We start from the raw sequence: 18,439 nt of genomic DNA, 5'->3' as shown, positions 1-18,439 counted from the left end.
ACTTCCTAGCAGTAGGATTGCAGGTGCTTGCCGCCATGCCTGGCTTTATGTGTGGGTGCTGGGGATCATGCCAAGCACTGCACCACTAACCCTTCTTCCCAAACTCTCATGTACTTTCATTCTTGCTTCAGTTGATCCCTGGAAAGCCTGGACTGGGCACTGCCATAAAACTGGTCCTTCTCCATATGGGGGCTGACATGTTTGCCTAAGGCCACTTTGCTTTTCAGCCGCATTCAGACTCTGGGCCTCTGTTTTCTCTTTCATTTATTAAAAGCAAGCAAACAAACGAAACCCCCCAATCCAAACATTCACCTTCCCAAAGCATTTGAAGTTCATCTTTCTTTCTCCCTGAACCCTGGGAATCTATCAGGTAATACTTTATACGCCTCGGATTCCCACTACAGAGATCAGTATTAAAAAAGTGACAGCGACTTATTGTTTATGACAGTATCTATTGTTACAAAGGGAGGCAGACCAAACGGTTCCCATTGTTACAGATGCCTCTTTGACTTGACAGCTGGGGAAGCCTGATAGGCAGTTTATTTACTTAGCCATTTAACCAAATAAATGTTTTCATTTTTCTTTCATCCCTTCAAAGGCTAACATTTCGCCCTTAAAATTGCTCCAGCAACACATCAGTGAAGTACAAATTACCTGCCATTCCCACACCAGCCATTATAATATTATTTTGGTTCTTTTTAATTTTTTTTTTTTGGCCCCTGTTGACTCACTCTCTCAAAGACACATGATTCTCCCAGATGGACAGGTGGGGGGGGGGAGAAAATGAAATAATTGAAGATATTTTCCTTTATTGCTAAAACAGAAGCATTTGGTATTGGCCCCCGAAGCTTCCACCGGTGGGGATTGAGTCTGTTTGTTTCCCTCTTATTCTGGAGCTATATGGCTTTAACTTATCAACAGATGTCATCCTTGCTTACTCAGAACTGGGTGGCTATTTCTAATAAAAAACAGTTGGAGATAGCTGCACGAGTGATAAGAAGGATAGGGACTTTGCTTTCCAACCGCATGACAGCAGAGGGGAAAATAAAGCCACGGACATAACTATCTCTGCATGGAATCCTTTTCCAAGTGTCTGCAAAAGCGCTAAGAAATTACAGTCGGTAAATTTCCAGTTGGCTCTATGGGCAAAGGGGATGGAGACAGAAAGATCACATTTGGCTTGTGCTATTCTGATATTGATGAAGGGACACAAAGACTCACATACGTTTCCCCTGCGGGCACCTTAGGGAACCTATCTGCAAGGTGGGCATTAACTCCACTGAACAGCTTTTTAAAGGGAATTGTAAATGGCCAGGCCGAACTCCTGCTTCATCAAAGATTATAATCTAGCTCTCCTCAAAGCTGAGAGGGTCTTAATGTGATTTACATATGAACCCAAGATTGCTTTTTTGGGGGGAGGGGATCTGAGAGGTAGCCTCTCAAGCTCAAATGGAACTCACTCTGGTTATGGGACAGTATTTGTCATAGGGATACTGGAAAAGCCTTACCTCCGCCCTCTGTTTTGATCCATTATGGGGCATATGGAAAAATTATCTAAAAACAGAAAGTATCAAGCAAAACCTCCTAGTCATTGACCTTATTCACCACGGGGCTAAGTGTATAAAATCTAAGCATATATAGAGAGCACCAACATATATTGAACCCATACCCTCTTGATTATGGTGATAAAGGCGGTGATGAAGGCAATAGCGATGGCGGCAGTTGCCACGCTGGTGGGTGTTCTGAGGAGGGTGGTGGTGAAGGTGCTGTTCCAGGTGAGAGTAGTGGGGTCACAGGGGTGGAGCGACTGTAGCAATAGTAGTAGTCTTGATGCTAGATATGTGTTGCTAGTGATACAGTGACGATGAAAGTGGCAGTAGTGGTGGTAATGGCAATACTGGTGATAGTGGTGATGGTGGAAACGGTGGTGACAGTAGTGGTGACTGTGGATGATGGGGACAGTGGGGGTGGTGTAGGTTGCTAGTGATGACGAGGGTGGCGGAGGTGGTAACGGCAGTAGCTGCCAGATCCTCCATGTGCCGCAGACTGTATTGAGAGCTCCATATACATCACCTTATGTATGACGTCACTCAATTTTCCTGTAAGATGGGCATTAGGTTTATCCCTATTTTTCAAATGAAGAAAATAGAATGAGAAACCTGAGCAAGGTCACACAGTCAAGAAGGATGGATCCGGGTTCTGAACTCTGACAATACCAACCCCAAACCAGACTAAGTTTTAAGCTGAACTCACATGGCCTGACTTTATGCCACAGATTGGACTTCGGGCATATTAGTTAAAATCAAGGATAATATAACCCTCTACTAGCAAATGGAAAAGAATCAACATTCAGAAAGGAGTATCTCTTGCCCATGATTCCCCACTTTTATTAGGCTAAGATTTGAACTCAAGTTCCAAATCTGGATCTCTTGCCACAACACCACGCGATGTCCATTTACAACCCAGCTGTGGGCTGAGGAGCCACATGGAGCATCAAAGACCTCATGTAGCAATTCAGCTTGTGGAAGCATCTCAAGCTGCACAAGCTCATGAAGATGAGTTTGAGACATTGGCCTGTTGCAGTGTAAGCTGTGTTGGTTTTCAACAAGTACTTCAATTCTAGGAAGTTTGCTTCTACTGTGATGGAGGGATCTCCTCACCTCTCGGTTGTTTATCAAATTGTTAAAAGCAAGTTTGAAGCACACCATATACATGAGATGAAAACCCCCGGGGAGTCACCTCCAGGGATCCGCTTATAATCTTTAACTTTTCTCAATCTTGGGGCATCAACTGTGCCTTTAAGAGAGCAGTTCCCAGTATGGCTATGAAAGACTGTCTTTTTAAATGGGTATTTGTGCTTTTGTATAGTATGGTGTTTTTTTGTTTGTTTGTTTGTTTTTACATTTTATTGACATAAAATGTGACAAAATATATAGTGTGCTAAATTCTTTAATCCTAAAATCTATCAGCAGAATGTACTTTCAAAACCCTGTTTAAGCTTTCGATAACTGTCAAAAGGACCGATGTGCAGAGTGTGAATGACTCTGCCACAGCCACAGAACCCAGTTCAAAGCAGTGAAAGCCATCCGCCATTTTAATGGCAATGGGGATGCCACTCAGGACTGAAAAGTTTGAGTTTGGCCTTGTAGTCTTACATGTTAATGGGAAACCAGGAAAATATCTAAAAATTCGACACATTTGTCAAAGCTGGCCTTAGAGATCATGTCTGCACAAGGTATACTACCATCTCCTGAGAAGGTGAGCATCACCAGATCCTCTTTACGTGGATCAAATCAGATGTATTGAAAGTTGAGTTTCAAAAGCCACTTCTAGCTGTGTAAGGACGCGTCTCTCCCTAATCAGCTGCTGCTAGAATCTGAAGGGATTTGGCGGTGAACCACAGGCAGCAGAGATGCAGAAATCAGAGGATCCAGTGGAAGTTACATGTCTTTGGGCCCCGAGTTTCACTGACACACTGGAAGGAGGTGTAGAAGCCTTCCTGGATAAATGGGAAGGGCTACTATGACCTTACATCTTGATCAATCTTATTTCAAGCATGGCTTGGTTTTGCTTCATAGTCTGGCTTCTCAGTGTGTTTGATTGGTGACCTCTTTCTCTCTGTGGCAGGTAGGCAAATGCAGTGACATTTTGCTTAAAAGAGTAAACCATCAGGACTTCATTTCACCGAGAAATTATTGAGTGTGTGTGTCTGTGTATATATGAGAAAGAGATAGACAGAGACAGAGTGAGTGTGTATGTGAGAGAGAGAGAGTGAGAATGAGTGAGTGAGAGAGGGGGAGAGAGAGAGAGAGAACAATGTGTCTATCCCAGAGGGACAATGTTTTTAGAAACTCAACCCACTCTAGGTAGTGTTGACTGGACTCATTCTATCACCATCACCAAGTCAGAATATCAAAATATATCATTAATTAATAAAACTATTTGCCACATTCCCTCCAACCCTACCTTTTGGTGTATGTCAAAGGTCATTCATCCATGAGAAAAAGCAAAGTGCAAAACAGAAATGAGGTGAAGAGAGATTGTACAAACATTGGTAATTGGTGAGATGGCTCAGGCAAGGAGAGAGGGTATAAATATTGGCACTATTACTAGCAGGCATGAAAGACGGTGCAAGCATTAGGAACAAGCAGAGACACGGGAGGTGATATGGATACTATAACCCAGCACAGGCAAGGAGACGAAGCACAGACACTGGGGTGTGACATCAGTGGTAAGAAGCAAGCAGGAGGGAAAACCTTGCAGGTGAAGGAGATAAAAAGGACGGATACCTACCCAGACCTGCGCTATCTAGCTACCGTCTTGTGGACTTATATTATCACCACTGGGCTCACCACTGGGCTCCCCAAATGGATCACTGGTGGAGGAGGCCTGTGATCCATCAGGCTAGAACACAAGAAGACAACACTTTTTTTTTTTCCTCTCTTCAACAACTGGAAAATAAGGCAACTATGAGTTTATATTCATGCGGCATATGCAACCAGTTATTTCACAGGAGGCTGGAACTTCCACCAGAGGATGCCACCTCCCAGGTGAGAGAGCGCCTAACGACTTAACAAGAGGCCAGTGTTTCCAGCTGATGCACCTGGCCATGCAGGAAATGTGCCCTCAGTGGTCCTTCAAATCTCACCTCGGAACTGGCATTCTCTTTCATGTTGGCGTCCTCAAACACTATGGGCAAATTTTAATTTTAAGGAAAAGTAAGAGCTATGGGCAGGTCACTTACAGCCTCGTGTTCTTCACTCTTGCTGGGACTTTCAAAGCCTTCTTCAAAGATGTCATCTGTGGTCGGATCACTGGCATGGGATGCTGATGATTTGGATGGAGAGCTCTGCCTAGGGGCTGGGGTTGGAGCTACACAGAGACCATAGCAAAAAAGGAAATGTGGTAAGTATTCCCATAAGCCACAACCATTTATATCCCATAGAGATGCCTCGGGTCTCCTTATCCTTGAGTCAAGTCTCCCCTTTCCCCATCTCAGGTCAAACATGAGCATCTAAATTCCTCCCGTGTTTGTTCAGGACCGCCGGGCCCTCAGACTGCACAGGCAGGAGAAGCGCTGTATCAGGAGCTCCAAACAGCTCCTACAGTGCTGCCGACACACGAGCGAGCTGTAAGCACTATGCATGGCTGACGCTCTTCTATCAGAAGGCACATTCTTGAATGGCTTTTGTGGATCAGACGCTGTAGGGAAATTTAAGGGCAATGTCCTTCAGACTTGTAAAGCTCCTTTGAGATAGAGGTTACTTAAGTTTCAGAGAAGACTGGAGACTAATACCTCTTCCTGGCAACTGCTAAACAAGGCTTTGTGTTCTTGCGTACGCTTGGTGTTTGACAAGCACAGGCTGGGTTGGGAGAGGGATGACAGGGAATTATAAGCTCGCTGTAAAGAATACACATTTGCTGCCATGACCCTCTTATTTGTTCCTGAGGTTTCTAACATATATGACACTGTATGACTTAGTATAGAAAATTCCGGTCACTGGCTTAGTCCCCAAAGTACGGATTGATTGAGTAGGTCAATGGTGCTGCCACTGGTAAGGCTTCCCTGTCACAATGCTTCCGAGCTTACAAAAATTTGGCATTTTATCAAGATTGTGAATGATTGCAAAAGTTAGTGTCGATCTTTTACCCCAGGAACACGATTCTCAGCTCCTTTATCGTTTGCAGTATAGAACGAAGCTGACCGTGATCATGCCCTTCCTCCTCATTACGCTGGTGTTACAAATAACACCAGCATGGCTATGAGCTGTGGGATGTGACACAGATGTGCCTAACAGAATTCAGTCTTTTCTGCTCGAGGTGTTTTTGTTTTTGTGCTTTACAGTTCTGTTTTGTTTTGTGCAACTAATCTCTCCCTCACATTTTGAAAGAATCCTGTCAGGGAAGAGGCTGCGGAAACCTATCCTACTCAATTGCTTTAAAATAAAAGATGATGCATTCCTTGCTGTTTTGCGAGTTGGTTTCAGAGCAAACTACACTAGGCTTAATGCTGTATAAGGATCCCTTGCTGAGTGGGTAATATTAGCTTAATTGGGTTCTGAATTGTGTTTGGAGTGGTTTATTGCTAATGAAATGCTGAGGACCCAGGCTGAATGATGAGTCCTACCAGCATACCGCTCACACAGCTAGAGTGAGTGTATGCAAGCGTCTTAGTCGTAAAGAAAGGTTTTTCAGAGCAGTTGAGTATTCCAACCCCATGTATTCTCAAGGTGGGTGGGAGGGTGATTTCTTCCCCCCCCCCCGCCAGGGGACATTTGGCAATGTCTTGCAGTTAGTACTGGCAGAGTCAGGACTGGAAGGAAAGGATGAAGACTCTGTTTACATATGGTGGGCGGATGTCAGGGTGCTGTAAGCAAGCACCTTACACCTTACACATGTGACAGCCTCCTTCCTGCAAAAGAATCACCTGTCCTCAGAGGTCAGCAGTGATGCACTGGCAAATCCCCGCTCTCAAACACGGCTGTGGAGAAATGGCCTTTCGCGCAGCCTCTTTCAGCCAGTGCAACCTTTCCTAATGTACGTATGTGCCAGGCACCCTGCTAGCATTCCGAGAAGTGTGTAGGTGGTGACAAGATAGTCTCTGCCCTCAAAAAACCTCCTTGTTTGTAGGCGGCCCGTGGGTCAATGGAAATGAGACATGCGTTATTTTTTTTTAAGTCTCTTGTTCATGTATGCATGACTGTTATTTCTCTAGCATTTCATATTTTATTCATTATTCTTCATTGAAGCCTGTGGATTAGAATTAATAGAAATGCCTTGCCTGTGTGGCTCCCGTGGCCTGAGTGCAAGCCTTCATTTTCAGAACAGCATTTTGAACCTGGCTGAATGACACAATTTAATTGTATTCACATTAGATTTTTTTTTTCTTTCTTTTCTTTCTTTCTTTCTTTTTTTTTTTTTTTTTTTGACAACTCATGGTATTGGCCATCCAGTGATCCGTATCACTGGTGACAGTAATGAAAACGCCAAAGTCATTGTACCATGAGCCTTTTTCTCCCTTATCAATTGTCAGAGCATAGGCTGAGTCACTGGAACATTTTTTTTCCGATTGTGTCTGACAAGCACATGCATGCTCAAGTGTGTCTGGATTCCGACTCGGTGGCAGCAGGCATCTTATTTTTGGTGTTTTTAATGGGAAAACAAGTGGAAACAGAGGCCCCAAATGCTGAGGCCAGGAGGAAGCTGGTGCTCCTACAAGTGGCCCAGCCACTCAGAGCCGTGACTTGCTTTGTCCTAAGACACGGCTTGTCACCATGGAGCCAGCACCAAAGCACCTGGCCCAGAAGCCTCAAAAACAAAAACAACAAAAACCAACCAAACAAAAAAAATACCCACTGACCAAGATCACAATGAGGAAGTTCCGTCCATGTTGAAATGCTTTTAAATAATTGGCTTTGAAGAGTTAAGAACCAAGAGGCCCATGGAGGTAAAACAATTTTACTTATTGATTGATTACGGGGGTGTGTGTGTGTGCGTGCGTGTGTGTATGCATGTGTAGGTCAGAAAATAACTTCTAAAAGTCAGTGATCTCCTACCATATGGGTTCTGGAGATTGAACTCAGGTCTTCAGGCTTAGCGGCAAGCACCCTCACCTTCTGGCCCCTTGTTTCTACTTTAAAAAATATCTTATTTTAATACGCCATGCTATAATTTAGGTGCCGTAAGCCAACACATACATAAACACAAATGAGCATCTTAACAAAGTCCTAAGAGGCAGGTTGACATTGTGTACAAATGCCAGGCATGTCGTCATCGTTACCACCTTGTGTACTATTCTCTGTGAACATTATCCCTATTATCTGTCACATATTATCTGTCACACAGATCTAGTGCAACTTGCTATCAATGTTACGTAAAAGGAGGCCTAGAGGATAAGGGCCTCGAATATGTGTTAAAACTGGTAGCCGAGTTGCTGTAATGGGGACCGTTATCAAGGGATACCAACAAGTCTGTGATGCAAGTGAGATAGTTTCTGACCCCAGTACTTCGTTACTGGAAACAGGCACAACTTTCACCAGGTCTCAGACCCCAGTGAAAAGGACACTCACGTGAGTTGGTGGACGGTGTGGTAGAAGTCACAGGGGTCAAATTCAATTGGGAGATGTCAAAGTCATCACAGTCGTCTGTATCCTGCGCCACCCCGACTTTGTTGAAGTAACTGGAGAAGGCCTCTGAGGTACAGGTCAGGGAGGGCTGGTCAGGCTTGCGGGAGGGCACAGGCGGAGGCTGGGCCATCTGGAAATCCTTAAACATTTCCTTCCCCATTTTCTGCCTGGGTTTGTCACTCTGTGGACTTGACCTGGCAGAGTCATTCGTGCCTGGGACAGTTGCAAGGGGGGTGAGGGGACCTTGGAACATGGCAGCTGGTAAAGGCATAACAGTTTGTGTGGGCATGAAGGCGGCTGGCGGGAACTGCCCGGCCACAGTTGGCCAGGGTTGCTGGGTGGCAGGAAAGAGACCTGGCTGGCCCCATGCGATGGGCTGAGCTCCTGGCATCACCTGAGCAACGGGCGGCTGAGCACCCATGGCAATCTGCTGTTGAACAAGGGGCTGCTGGCCCCAGAAGGATGGGAGGACGGCGCCCATAGCGACATAACCTGGAACGGGAGAAGGCAAGGGTCAGGCATGCTGAAGAAGTAGCTATGGATTTGAGTGATTGACAGAGTCATACTGCCTATTTATGGAGTACCAGACTGTGCTAGGACTTGGGATAGTCACAGGAGAAAAACAAAAGCCCTTGACCATGGGATGCTGACCTTCTGGAGGAGGGCTAGGCAGACCTCTCATGGGAGAGAGGGAGTGACACTGGTCTCTCACAGTTACTGGGCTACCATGAAATGTGTCAGCATACTGTGGGTCCACTGGAAATTCTTACAGGCTTTCAGTGGTCCTCATATACCTCAGGGGCATAGTGGTCACATACATGGACACCTTAGCCTAAGAGACATTAGGCAATTTGGTCATGGCAGAGGGTGGAGAAACCAGTTTTGCCCAAAGAAGCACTCCGATGGCTGCCGGAATAAAAGATGTGCAGTGTGGTGAGATCAGAACAAAGTAGGAGAGGATTCAGGGTATCCTAGCAACACCCAAAAGGATGACTGATAGGTGCTGTGGCAATGATAACATCATAGCTCATATCAGTGACTCTGGTGAGCCCACGGTGATCATGTACAGAAGTACCTTGTTCTAGTCTCATATTCAACTGCCTCTCAACAAGCGGATGCAGAGTCAAGCCAGCATTCCAAGTTTGGTCATTTCTCTACCCCCATGTCACGCTGCCCCAGGAGGAAGCTTTAGACAGGGCACAAGGACTCCTTGCTGGTGAATCAAGCCAGTGTTAAAAGCTTTTAAACAATGACACAGACAACACCCTTTGTAGAACTCAAAGTCCAATTGTACTGGGCACTGTTCAAACTTCCAGATTTGTTCATGCTGCTTCAGAGTTCACCTGCTAATGCAGTGACTTTACCTACCAATGCACTAAGTGGCAACTGAGCCACTTGTTCCTCTCGCTTTCCGATATGCTTTGACACAACTAAATTATTCTCACAGGGAGTGCCGTTGCCCCCTAGGGGTGAAGAGCAAATTTGTGGCTGTTTTAGTTGTTATGGTAACTGCAGGGAAGCCTGGGCTCTCATGCTATTTAGGGGCTGCAAGCATTTGCAGCAGACATCTATAATTTGTGAGACCAAAGCACAGGACAATGAGTGGTCTTGCCTCCTAATGAACGGGTAAGCCTAGATGGGACCGAGTGGCTCAGAAATTTCGTGTCTTTGCACTGAGTCAACACCTGTGGTTTCCCCACACATGTAACAAGTATGCACACTCAAGCAAGAATGGATTTCATTTCATATGGTACGTTCAAGAGGTTTTTGGAAAATGGTGGTCCCAGACAGAAACGCTTCTCTTAGTGGCTGGTCTCAAGCTGTATTTTAGCAGCAGCTTTTCCCAGTGACTCTGTTATCAGGTACAATCATCTCATTACTCATTATGTCCCGCAGTATGGTCATGCCTAAGTATTTCTTTATTGAAATATAACACCTTTATTATAAATCACTTCTCATTTCAATTCCATACTATCAGTATGACATTATACTGATTAAAAAAGCTGTAGGAACATAATGAGTTCATACAACACTGCAGATATTTGTTATAAAGAAGAAGGATCTCGGCTTCACAAGTAGTTACTTACCCAGAAACCTTTCAGTGACCCTGCTGATTCTAATGCCCATTTTAGTGAGTAAGCACGAGCCCTCAGGTTCTACCCAGTCATGCCACCATCCTCCTTTCCACTTCTCTTTTAACATGCACATACACCGGCTCTTTGATGATGGGTTTATAACCTAAGAAACCTACAGTAAACCTAACATATTGCAGGCTCTAACCTGCCGAACAGCCTAGCTTAGCAGCCCAGTACACCGTGGAGTGACCTTTCTGACTGTGTGGTTGACTGCGAGCCACAGCCCCCTGTGGCTGCTGGGCACCTAGAGGGAGCACTGTGTCACACACGTGGTTCCCCCAGGGAAAGATCAACATTCACAGTGTGGTTTCTCTTGGGTGCATATTGCCATCACACAAGCACAAAGAGAAATAATCCTAAGCCTAAGCATCGTGAGCCACGAGTTAGGAGTCTGTGCGGCACTTCACCATCTTGAGCATAAGGTTCAGGCGCATGGCTTGGCTCATGAGTGCTGGCTGGCGTGTGGATCCAGAGGATGGACAGCTTCATGCTTTTCCAAGAGTGCAGTGGGACCTAAGATCCACAGGTAGAATCATCTCTGATGATTCTGGTGGCAGCATTCCACCCCCACCCCAACCACATATTTTCTCCCCCCCCCCTCAGGGAGCTAACAGATGGGCTATGCACAATTTTTGGGAGAGCGCTATTAGCATGTCTCTCTGGCTTCAAGCCATCTGCTCCAGACCAAAGTATAATATTCAGAAGAGAAAAAGACAGCACTGGGTAATTGGTATCGTGTTGAGGAGTTTACAGATCTCGTTCAATTTTCCTGGTTGGAGGAGGGGAGGCTGGGCAGCGTGAGCTCTCCCCAAGCCTGGGAGCTACTGCTCTCTAGCCACAGGCCACAAGCATGCCTGAAGGGACATCTCAGCATGAGGACTAAGGCAGCGTTGGTCTCAGGGAGCAGCTTCATGGCAGCCACTGAAGCTACCTAACAACCTGTTAGCTGGAGACTTGTTAATGTGTGTAGCAACGGAGGGATGAGGTGCCAATGAGCATCTGTTTGTGACACAAAAGTTCAGGTATTACAAACCTCTTTGTGGTTTGCAAAAAGGGAACACTCTCATTCCCACCTTGCAGTTAGAGGGTGTGTATGTGTGTCTTAAATATTGCAATTTATAATAAGATGCCAGCTCTGGAGACAGCCATACCCAGGCTCGAGGAAAGAAAAACAAAACCAGAGTAAACTACAAGAAACACACTGAGAACAAAGGGTCTCTGTATTTGCATAGAACTTGTATGGTACCTCCTAGCTACATTGCCTCATTTGACTCCTTCATTCATCCAAAAATATCCATGCTGGATGGCTTGGCTCTGATTCAGTCTCTAGAACTGCAGAGAAGAGCAAAACAACAATCGCCCTCCTTTTTCTGTTTGGGGAGTCGATCTTTGTAGTAAGCCTCTGGGGTAGCTATTACTACTATCTGTTTAACCTGTATGCATAAAATTTTCTTCCCATGAGGGCACAGCTTGCACTAGTCAGTTACACAAGCAGCAAAGCACGGCCCCTTGATGACAAGCAACAACCATCTGTAAAGTTCCTCCTTAGAACATATTTGTGGGCAGAATTACAGAGGTCTTCTGTAAGAAACAACTCACGAGGCTCTCAGAATAGCTCTGGGAGGTCAATTCACCTCTCACTTTATCGGTAAGTGCCTAGGCTCAGCGGAGATCAGGCTGGGCCATCTGCAGCTGGTTGATAGCAGAGTCTGCGTTCTCCAGGCCACCCAGGCTACCTCTGCCATGAGCAGCCCAAAGACTGAAGACTTAAACTCTACTATATGCACTTTATAAAGTCTCAAGACAATAAGGGGGGGGGGGAAGATAGGGCATATGTCCTCTGACTTTCATAATCAGAGTTAGTATAACAAGATAATAACAGCCTTCTCCACACTGAGTATCTACAATGCACCAGCATTTTCAGGGGTGCTTAATTATCTCATTTAGTTCTCATGATATTGACACAAGGTTTTTTGGTTGTTTTTTTTTTTTCAGTCTAGTTAATGAAGATGAAATTTTGCCTCTGACAGATTATTGGCCCCCACATCTGAAGCTTACCAACAAGGAACTAAGTCAGAATGACCTGGAGGTTTGGAAGTCCTCAGCGGTCAGCTACGCTCTGTGTGACATGGGTCACATTTTGACATTGTTTCCCGAGTGCTAGCCAGATAATTTGTGCAAGGCAGAGAGAGGCACAGCAGCCGGCAACATATTAAGACCAGCTGAAGAGAGAAAGGCTCAGATTATCATCATCAGAGGAGTACCTCAAGAATATTTTATGCAAAGACAGAAAACAAAAATATGCTAATGCATTAATCTTAGACTTATCCTCTGAAAACTGATCATATTTTTCAATAACCCAAAGAGATAGCATTGCAAAGATGGATATGTTGACACATAGCTGGTTAAGTACTAAGAGACTACAGATCCTCAACTAGCATACAGTGGGCACCCAGTGAATATTTGTAGAGTGAGAATGTCTGAGGATTAGTAATTATGAGGTCTATCATTGTGAATCTTTATAGTCAAAGCAGTGGGGCCAAGCATGGCTCGGTGAAGACAACGCTCAAGCTCAGGTGCATTCCTAATAAATATTTTTATTCATATTTTCAATGACACATTCTATTTTACTGTTCCCAAGATTTTCATGTCCATTTTATACTCAGAAAATAAGTCATCCCCACCATCCCATTTCAGGGATGACTCAAACAATTCAACTGGGGAGCTTGGAAATGAATACATTTCCAGGATGCCTGTAGATTTTAAGCCATAAGTCAAGGGCAGCCACTACCAACTATATGGCTTCTAAAAGTTTGCAATGATCCTTTGACTCAAGAAGAGGAGCTGCATTCCAGAACAGGGTATGAATTTTTAATTTATATAAAATAAAAGCAAGGTTTATATTTAGTAGCAAGAATTTTCTTCTAACACTATATAATTAAAAGTAATTATTTGCATAAAAAAGCACAAGCAGATTTGTATTCTAAAATATTCAAGCTCTCATTTGCTGTTTATAAGCATAAAGCCAAGTAAGAAATAGTGAGCCTCCAACTCAGAGCACATAGGTAGAGGGAAATGAAACACTTTCCCAGGTTTCCCGATAACTGAAAGAACTAAACTCACCTACCGGTGGCCATTTCCAAGTAAGAGTGACCTGGCTACCTGGAGCAGCCTGGCTACCTGGAGCAGCAGATACCACGAAAGCAAAGCATGACCCTTGAGATGCTACCAGTTTGTAACTTACCTGCAGTACTGCGACCCTGCCTACGTTCACCCTGCTGTAAACAGAGTCTACTGTTTCAAAGGATACTTGGAAAACGAAGAGATACTTTCTAAACCTCTGAATATTACATTCTCTTCTCAATTCACCCTTAGCAGCTTGTTCTTGTCCTACACTGTTCTCCCTGTGGGTGGGGAATCTCTCTATCCCTTGAGCCCAGGGAGGCAGTCCCTTTATCCATTGGGAAATAAGAGGTATGCCTACTCTCTCCTTCCCATCATCTTCCCTGCCTCTGGCCTACATGATTGGTAGGAAATGGACGATTCGCACTGCTGTGTGCACGACGCCATGTTTGTCAAACAACCTTGAACCTGGGATTTTCCAGGCGGAGGCCATCACCAAGTTCCTGGCATCAGCACCCTGGCTTTGTGTTTGACCTCCACCTGCCCACCAACATGGCTGTCTCCTGTTTCTTGATGAGTCACAGGACAGGACAGGTTTGGTCCTGGTGTTTGGTCCTGGTTCAGTTAGCTGTCTGAGTGAGGTCCCCAGGAAGCAGTGGGAAGGCCTTACCTGAGGGTACAGCAGCAGTGCCGAAAGACACAGAGCCAAACACATCTGCACTCCCCGGAAGCGTCTGGGATGACGACGGGAGAAAGGCATCACCTGGGGTTGCAGGAGTCTGCCAGACAGAGAGGGGCAGGGGAACAGACACGTGAGACCTGCTCAGTGGTCCACATAGATGGGGGAAGCAAGAGTGAGGTGTGTGCTGCTAAAACTAGACACAGGCCAAGTCACTTATGTGCTTCGCAGGCTGTGGGGTTGGTGAAAGAATCCTTATCTGCCCCTACCCCAACCCCAACCCCAGAGCTGCTGTGAGGACTAAATGAAACCATGCATCTAACTGATCAGCTTTACTAAGTTTTTCTTAAGCACCGTGCATGGACATATAGCCAATGCTCAGCGCACACAGGGGCAGTATGTTTAATTATTCGAGCCCCTACCACTGGTGGTTTTCAGGCCACCAACTTATTCTATAATATACGGCTTTCACCACGTGCAAGCGGTCAATTCCACATGCAATATACCCACTTGAACCCTACTGTGTTCTTGGTTTAAAGCTTGTCATTTATTAGGTGGTCAGTAAACAGTTGGCTAAATAAACAAAGAAAGCTTGATGAGTGGATGGAGTGAGGCTGTGTGTGTCCAGGAGCCTTCCAGACTCTTGATTGACCCTCCTCCTTGTAAAAGAGAAGGAGATATCTTCAAGAAGACAACCAGACCACAGAAGCCTATCTAGGAACTTCTAGTACTAACTTGGCCCCAGCTGCAGCTCCAGAAAGGTCAGCTGCATGAACGGCTGGGTAAAGTGGGAGTTACCAAAAAGAACATTCACTCCCGTGAACTGTAGGCTTTTGCCTACAGAATGTAAGTGTGTGTGATGCCATAACATCCTTTTTGGTCCCCGCCTCCTCTGTTGGAACAGACTGGGGCAAGCAATTAATTCTGAAACCATGGCAATTAGACAGGGCCATTTTTAGACCGTCAGCTTCCGGGACGAGTGGCATTGTTCTGAGGATTACTAAACATCCATTTGGATTGCATTTGGGTTCAGGGCCAGAAACACAGCCCTGAGCTGCTGCGTTAAGCATTTTTGCACATAGTCAGAGCTGCTCTTTTTCCCCCACATGGCCTGGAAGGAATCACATGCCCTCCCTGCGTCTCAGTTTGCTCATCTGTCCAATGCAGGGGGTAAGGAAGGAAGGAAGAGACCCTCCGGCCCACTCTTGCCTGTTTCTCCACCCCAGCTGTTCCCTGAGGGTGCTGTAGGAGGGAAGGGCTCATGAGAGTGGGCTGGCTTCTTTGGAAACAAGAAAAGGTTGGAACAGAAATCAGGTATTGGGAGCAGGGTAGCTGTGTCCGGGTTCCCCAGGAGCAGCTGTGGGCTGCAGTGTCTCAGGCCATCTGTCCTTAGTGGGGGGGATCACAGCCTTTTCTCTGCGAGGTCCAACTTGCCAATGAACCATAGCACTATGCCTCTGTTTGTGCAACTGTGTGGTGCTTGGAGGATCAGTCCTTTCCCAGCATCTTCAGTTGGTGCAGCTGCAGCTGACTGCTCTAACTCTACATTTCTGGGGAGGAGACAGGGGAGGGGCTGAAGAGGGCATGCTTGCATTGCAGTAGCTACTGCAGTGGCTCATCAAAGTGTCTAGCACTAAGGTTCTATTTTGCCTTGCTTTTAATTCGATTTTCTTTCTTTCCTTTAATCTTCTCTTCTAATTTGTGCTTTCCACAGAAGGCCCCACACAATCTCAACACTCGTGCAAGCAGTGCCCCAGATGCTCCTACTGAACTGTGGCTGTGAACTTGGAGCTTCATTGAGTGGCTCAGGGAGGCACAGGTCATGGTTTCTAAGGCTCAAAGGCAAGCCAGAGGGCAGCGAACAGTGAAGTGGGAGGACAGAAAGAAAAGGAGGAGGGAAAGGGAGGATGGGAGATGAGGGGCTTTCTTCCCCTAGTTACCCTCGTGTGTGTAAGGGACCAGATCCATGCTGACACACATCTGCTTTTGCTTCCTGTCCTGTTGAGTTTCCTGTCCATCTTCCCCACTCAGGTTTCCACTCTTGGTAATCTCAAACTACATATCCTTCCTGTCTCCCTTCTTATGAGCCTTAAGAGCAAACCACAAACAATGCCCTGGGTTTGCTGTACACATGGTCTCATTTATTCCTCAAACCAGAGACATTTATCCTAACTCCTTCTCCTCCACAACAGAAGAGCCCAGGGTTTAGGAATATTAGCTGAAATACCCAAATAACACAACTTGAAGGAGCTGGAGTTGAAATTTACCAGCCAGGCTCGCTCTTCAAGGCTTAGACTCTGTCACTGTGTGACTGGGGAAAGAAGGGCCAGGTAGCAAGGGCTCAGAGGGCAGTGCATACTTACCGGGGGAGAGGCTATATCAGGAGGGGTGGACATGTCTCCAAAAAGTTCTAATTGGGTCACAGCCTGAAAAGACACAAAGAGAATCCTATAAGCAGGAGGGTAAAATGTTATACAGTGAGAATAGTCACCCTTTTCCTCCTTTACCAAAGTGGTAAGGCTTGTCACTCACTACTCCCCTTCATGGTTCCAAGGCAACATTTTTGGATATAGTCAGAATCAATCTACTACTCTGTGTCTAGCTGTTTATCCAGGCTTCATAAATGGTACCCATTAGCCATACGTATCATTAACAGTACTTTATCCTCATGTACATCAAACTCAGCCAAGAGCCATAGAACTGCAATCCTATGAATGGCTTCTCTCAAGATGGAACTACCCATCCAAAGAATGGCAAAGGATGGCTTTGAGGTCCATCCTTTAGCAAGGGATGACTATGAGGTCCCTTCTCAATTAATGCTCCCAACAGCTCTAGCCCTGAGAGGTAAACGCCCTTATTCCCATTTTTTTTAGGAGGGGTGAAGTGGGGTGGGGTGGGGTGGGGTAGGGAAGAAATTAATTCACATAGAGGTGACATCTAGGTCATCCAGGTCAGGATGTGTATTTTCTAGACAGAGAGCACACAGTCAAATGTGTGTCCCCTGGAAGTCTGTCTTTGGGATAAAAAATGTGGTTGGATGGAAAAAGAAAAAAAAAAACATTTCATTTAATACCAGGAAGAGCATCAAAACCAGCCCAGTATACACACTATCAATCACTCCCGGGAACTCCATCCCTACAGACACTGCTCCATCAATCCTCCCATCTATCATGCTTGTGAAAAAGCCTGGGCAGAAGAGCAGAAGAAGCCTTTTAAGATACACTTAGAAATTAATCTGCATACACTTTAGCGTCAGGGATCATGGAGATTCTTTGGCCAGGGACCAAATGTCCTGACTTAATTATGCAAAGCGTATAATCACACACTTTGTGTGAACCTGTCCACTGAACAAAAACTATTTCCCACTCATCTTCACATCTTAAGTGAGGGCTCCTAATGCAGACCACAGCAAAAACCAGTTAACAGAAGGCACAGAAGAGGCTAGCTGCCCTGCCACTCTGGTCCCATGCAGACATTCAGCTCTAGCATGGTCATAGTTGAAGCTCTATGATCCATACCCAAAAGGGAATGATCATTCCTCCCGATGTGTTAGCCATCACTGTGTACAGGAGAACACCCCCACAGCTGGTTGGGTATGTTGAGTCTACCCATTTCAACCTCGGAAGCATCCCCCAAGTGTCACGTACCCAGCTGGATGACGGAGTTAATGATATCTCTTTATATGTTATACATTTATCACCCCTACTCTGAAAACTCTAAACTTCAGATATTCCAACCATTTTGAGTGTGGGTATGATGCCACAGGTGGAATATTCCATACCCAACCCCTTAAGCATCATGATAAAAAAAAAATGCTAGGACGCTAAACACACATATATAACAGTGTAAAGTTATATGCAAGGATGAGTAGAGGTATATATGAGGCATAGAACTGCAATCCTATGAATTTTGTATTTGGACTCTGGTTCCATCCCTAAGGTATGTCATTCTGAGTATGTTCCAACTTCAAAATCCAAACCACGTTTGGTCCCAAGCATTTCTGACAAGGGGTGCTCATAAGAGTAGAGCCTGTTTGTTGTTGTCCTTTGCTAAGCCTGGCTGGCTGGCACAGAAGACTCTACTAGATAAAAATGAAGCTCAGCTGTGTGAGTTCGACTTTCATTCCTTCCCCTGGGCTCTCCTATTGAACACTGAACACTGAACTTTGGTGCCTGGTATGCACCAAAGTTTGTTTCTTCACACAGGGATGTTTCGTTTCTTCCCAAGTACATGTCATCCTTCCCGCAAACCTTGAAGAAGCCTAAGGTGCTGCACTTGGTGTTAGGGGCATAGGAAGGAGAACCGCCAAGTCTCAACAGCTGCAGGCAGTGGATGGTCTGTTGGGAGATGGTAGCCCACAGATGCAGAGCCCTTCA

At 45.5% G+C, this 18,439-nt stretch overlaps 1 protein-coding gene across 12 annotated transcripts in view; it reads right to left on the bottom strand.

Moving 5' to 3' along the window:
- Positions 1–18,439, bottom strand: part of Dab1 (DAB adaptor protein 1) — a 1,075,378-nt gene that overhangs the window by 7,704 nt on the left and 1,049,235 nt on the right. For 10 of the 12 annotated variants that reach the window (XM_060366060.1, XM_060366053.1, XM_060366052.1 and 7 more), the window contains 5 exons: positions 16,427–16,489; positions 14,055–14,163; positions 8,070–8,618; positions 4,745–4,872; positions 4,294–4,404 (listed from right to left, as the gene is read on the bottom strand). In XM_060366060.1, the coding sequence (XP_060222043.1) occupies positions 4,309–4,404; positions 4,745–4,872; positions 8,070–8,618; positions 14,055–14,163; positions 16,427–16,489 (945 nt within the window). In that variant the 3' untranslated portion in view covers positions 4,294–4,308. The remainder of the gene's footprint in view (positions 1–4,293; positions 4,405–4,744; positions 4,873–8,069; positions 8,619–14,054; positions 14,164–16,426; positions 16,490–18,439) is intronic. The other 2 variants (XM_060366061.1, XM_060366058.1) reach the window with 1 other exon arrangement.

Source organism: Meriones unguiculatus, chromosome 12 (genome assembly GCF_030254825.1).
Source record: "Meriones unguiculatus strain TT.TT164.6M chromosome 12, Bangor_MerUng_6.1, whole genome shotgun sequence".
Classification (NCBI taxonomy): domain Eukaryota; kingdom Metazoa; phylum Chordata; class Mammalia; order Rodentia; family Muridae; genus Meriones; species Meriones unguiculatus.
This window is presented reverse-complemented; position numbering and strand designations above follow the sequence as displayed.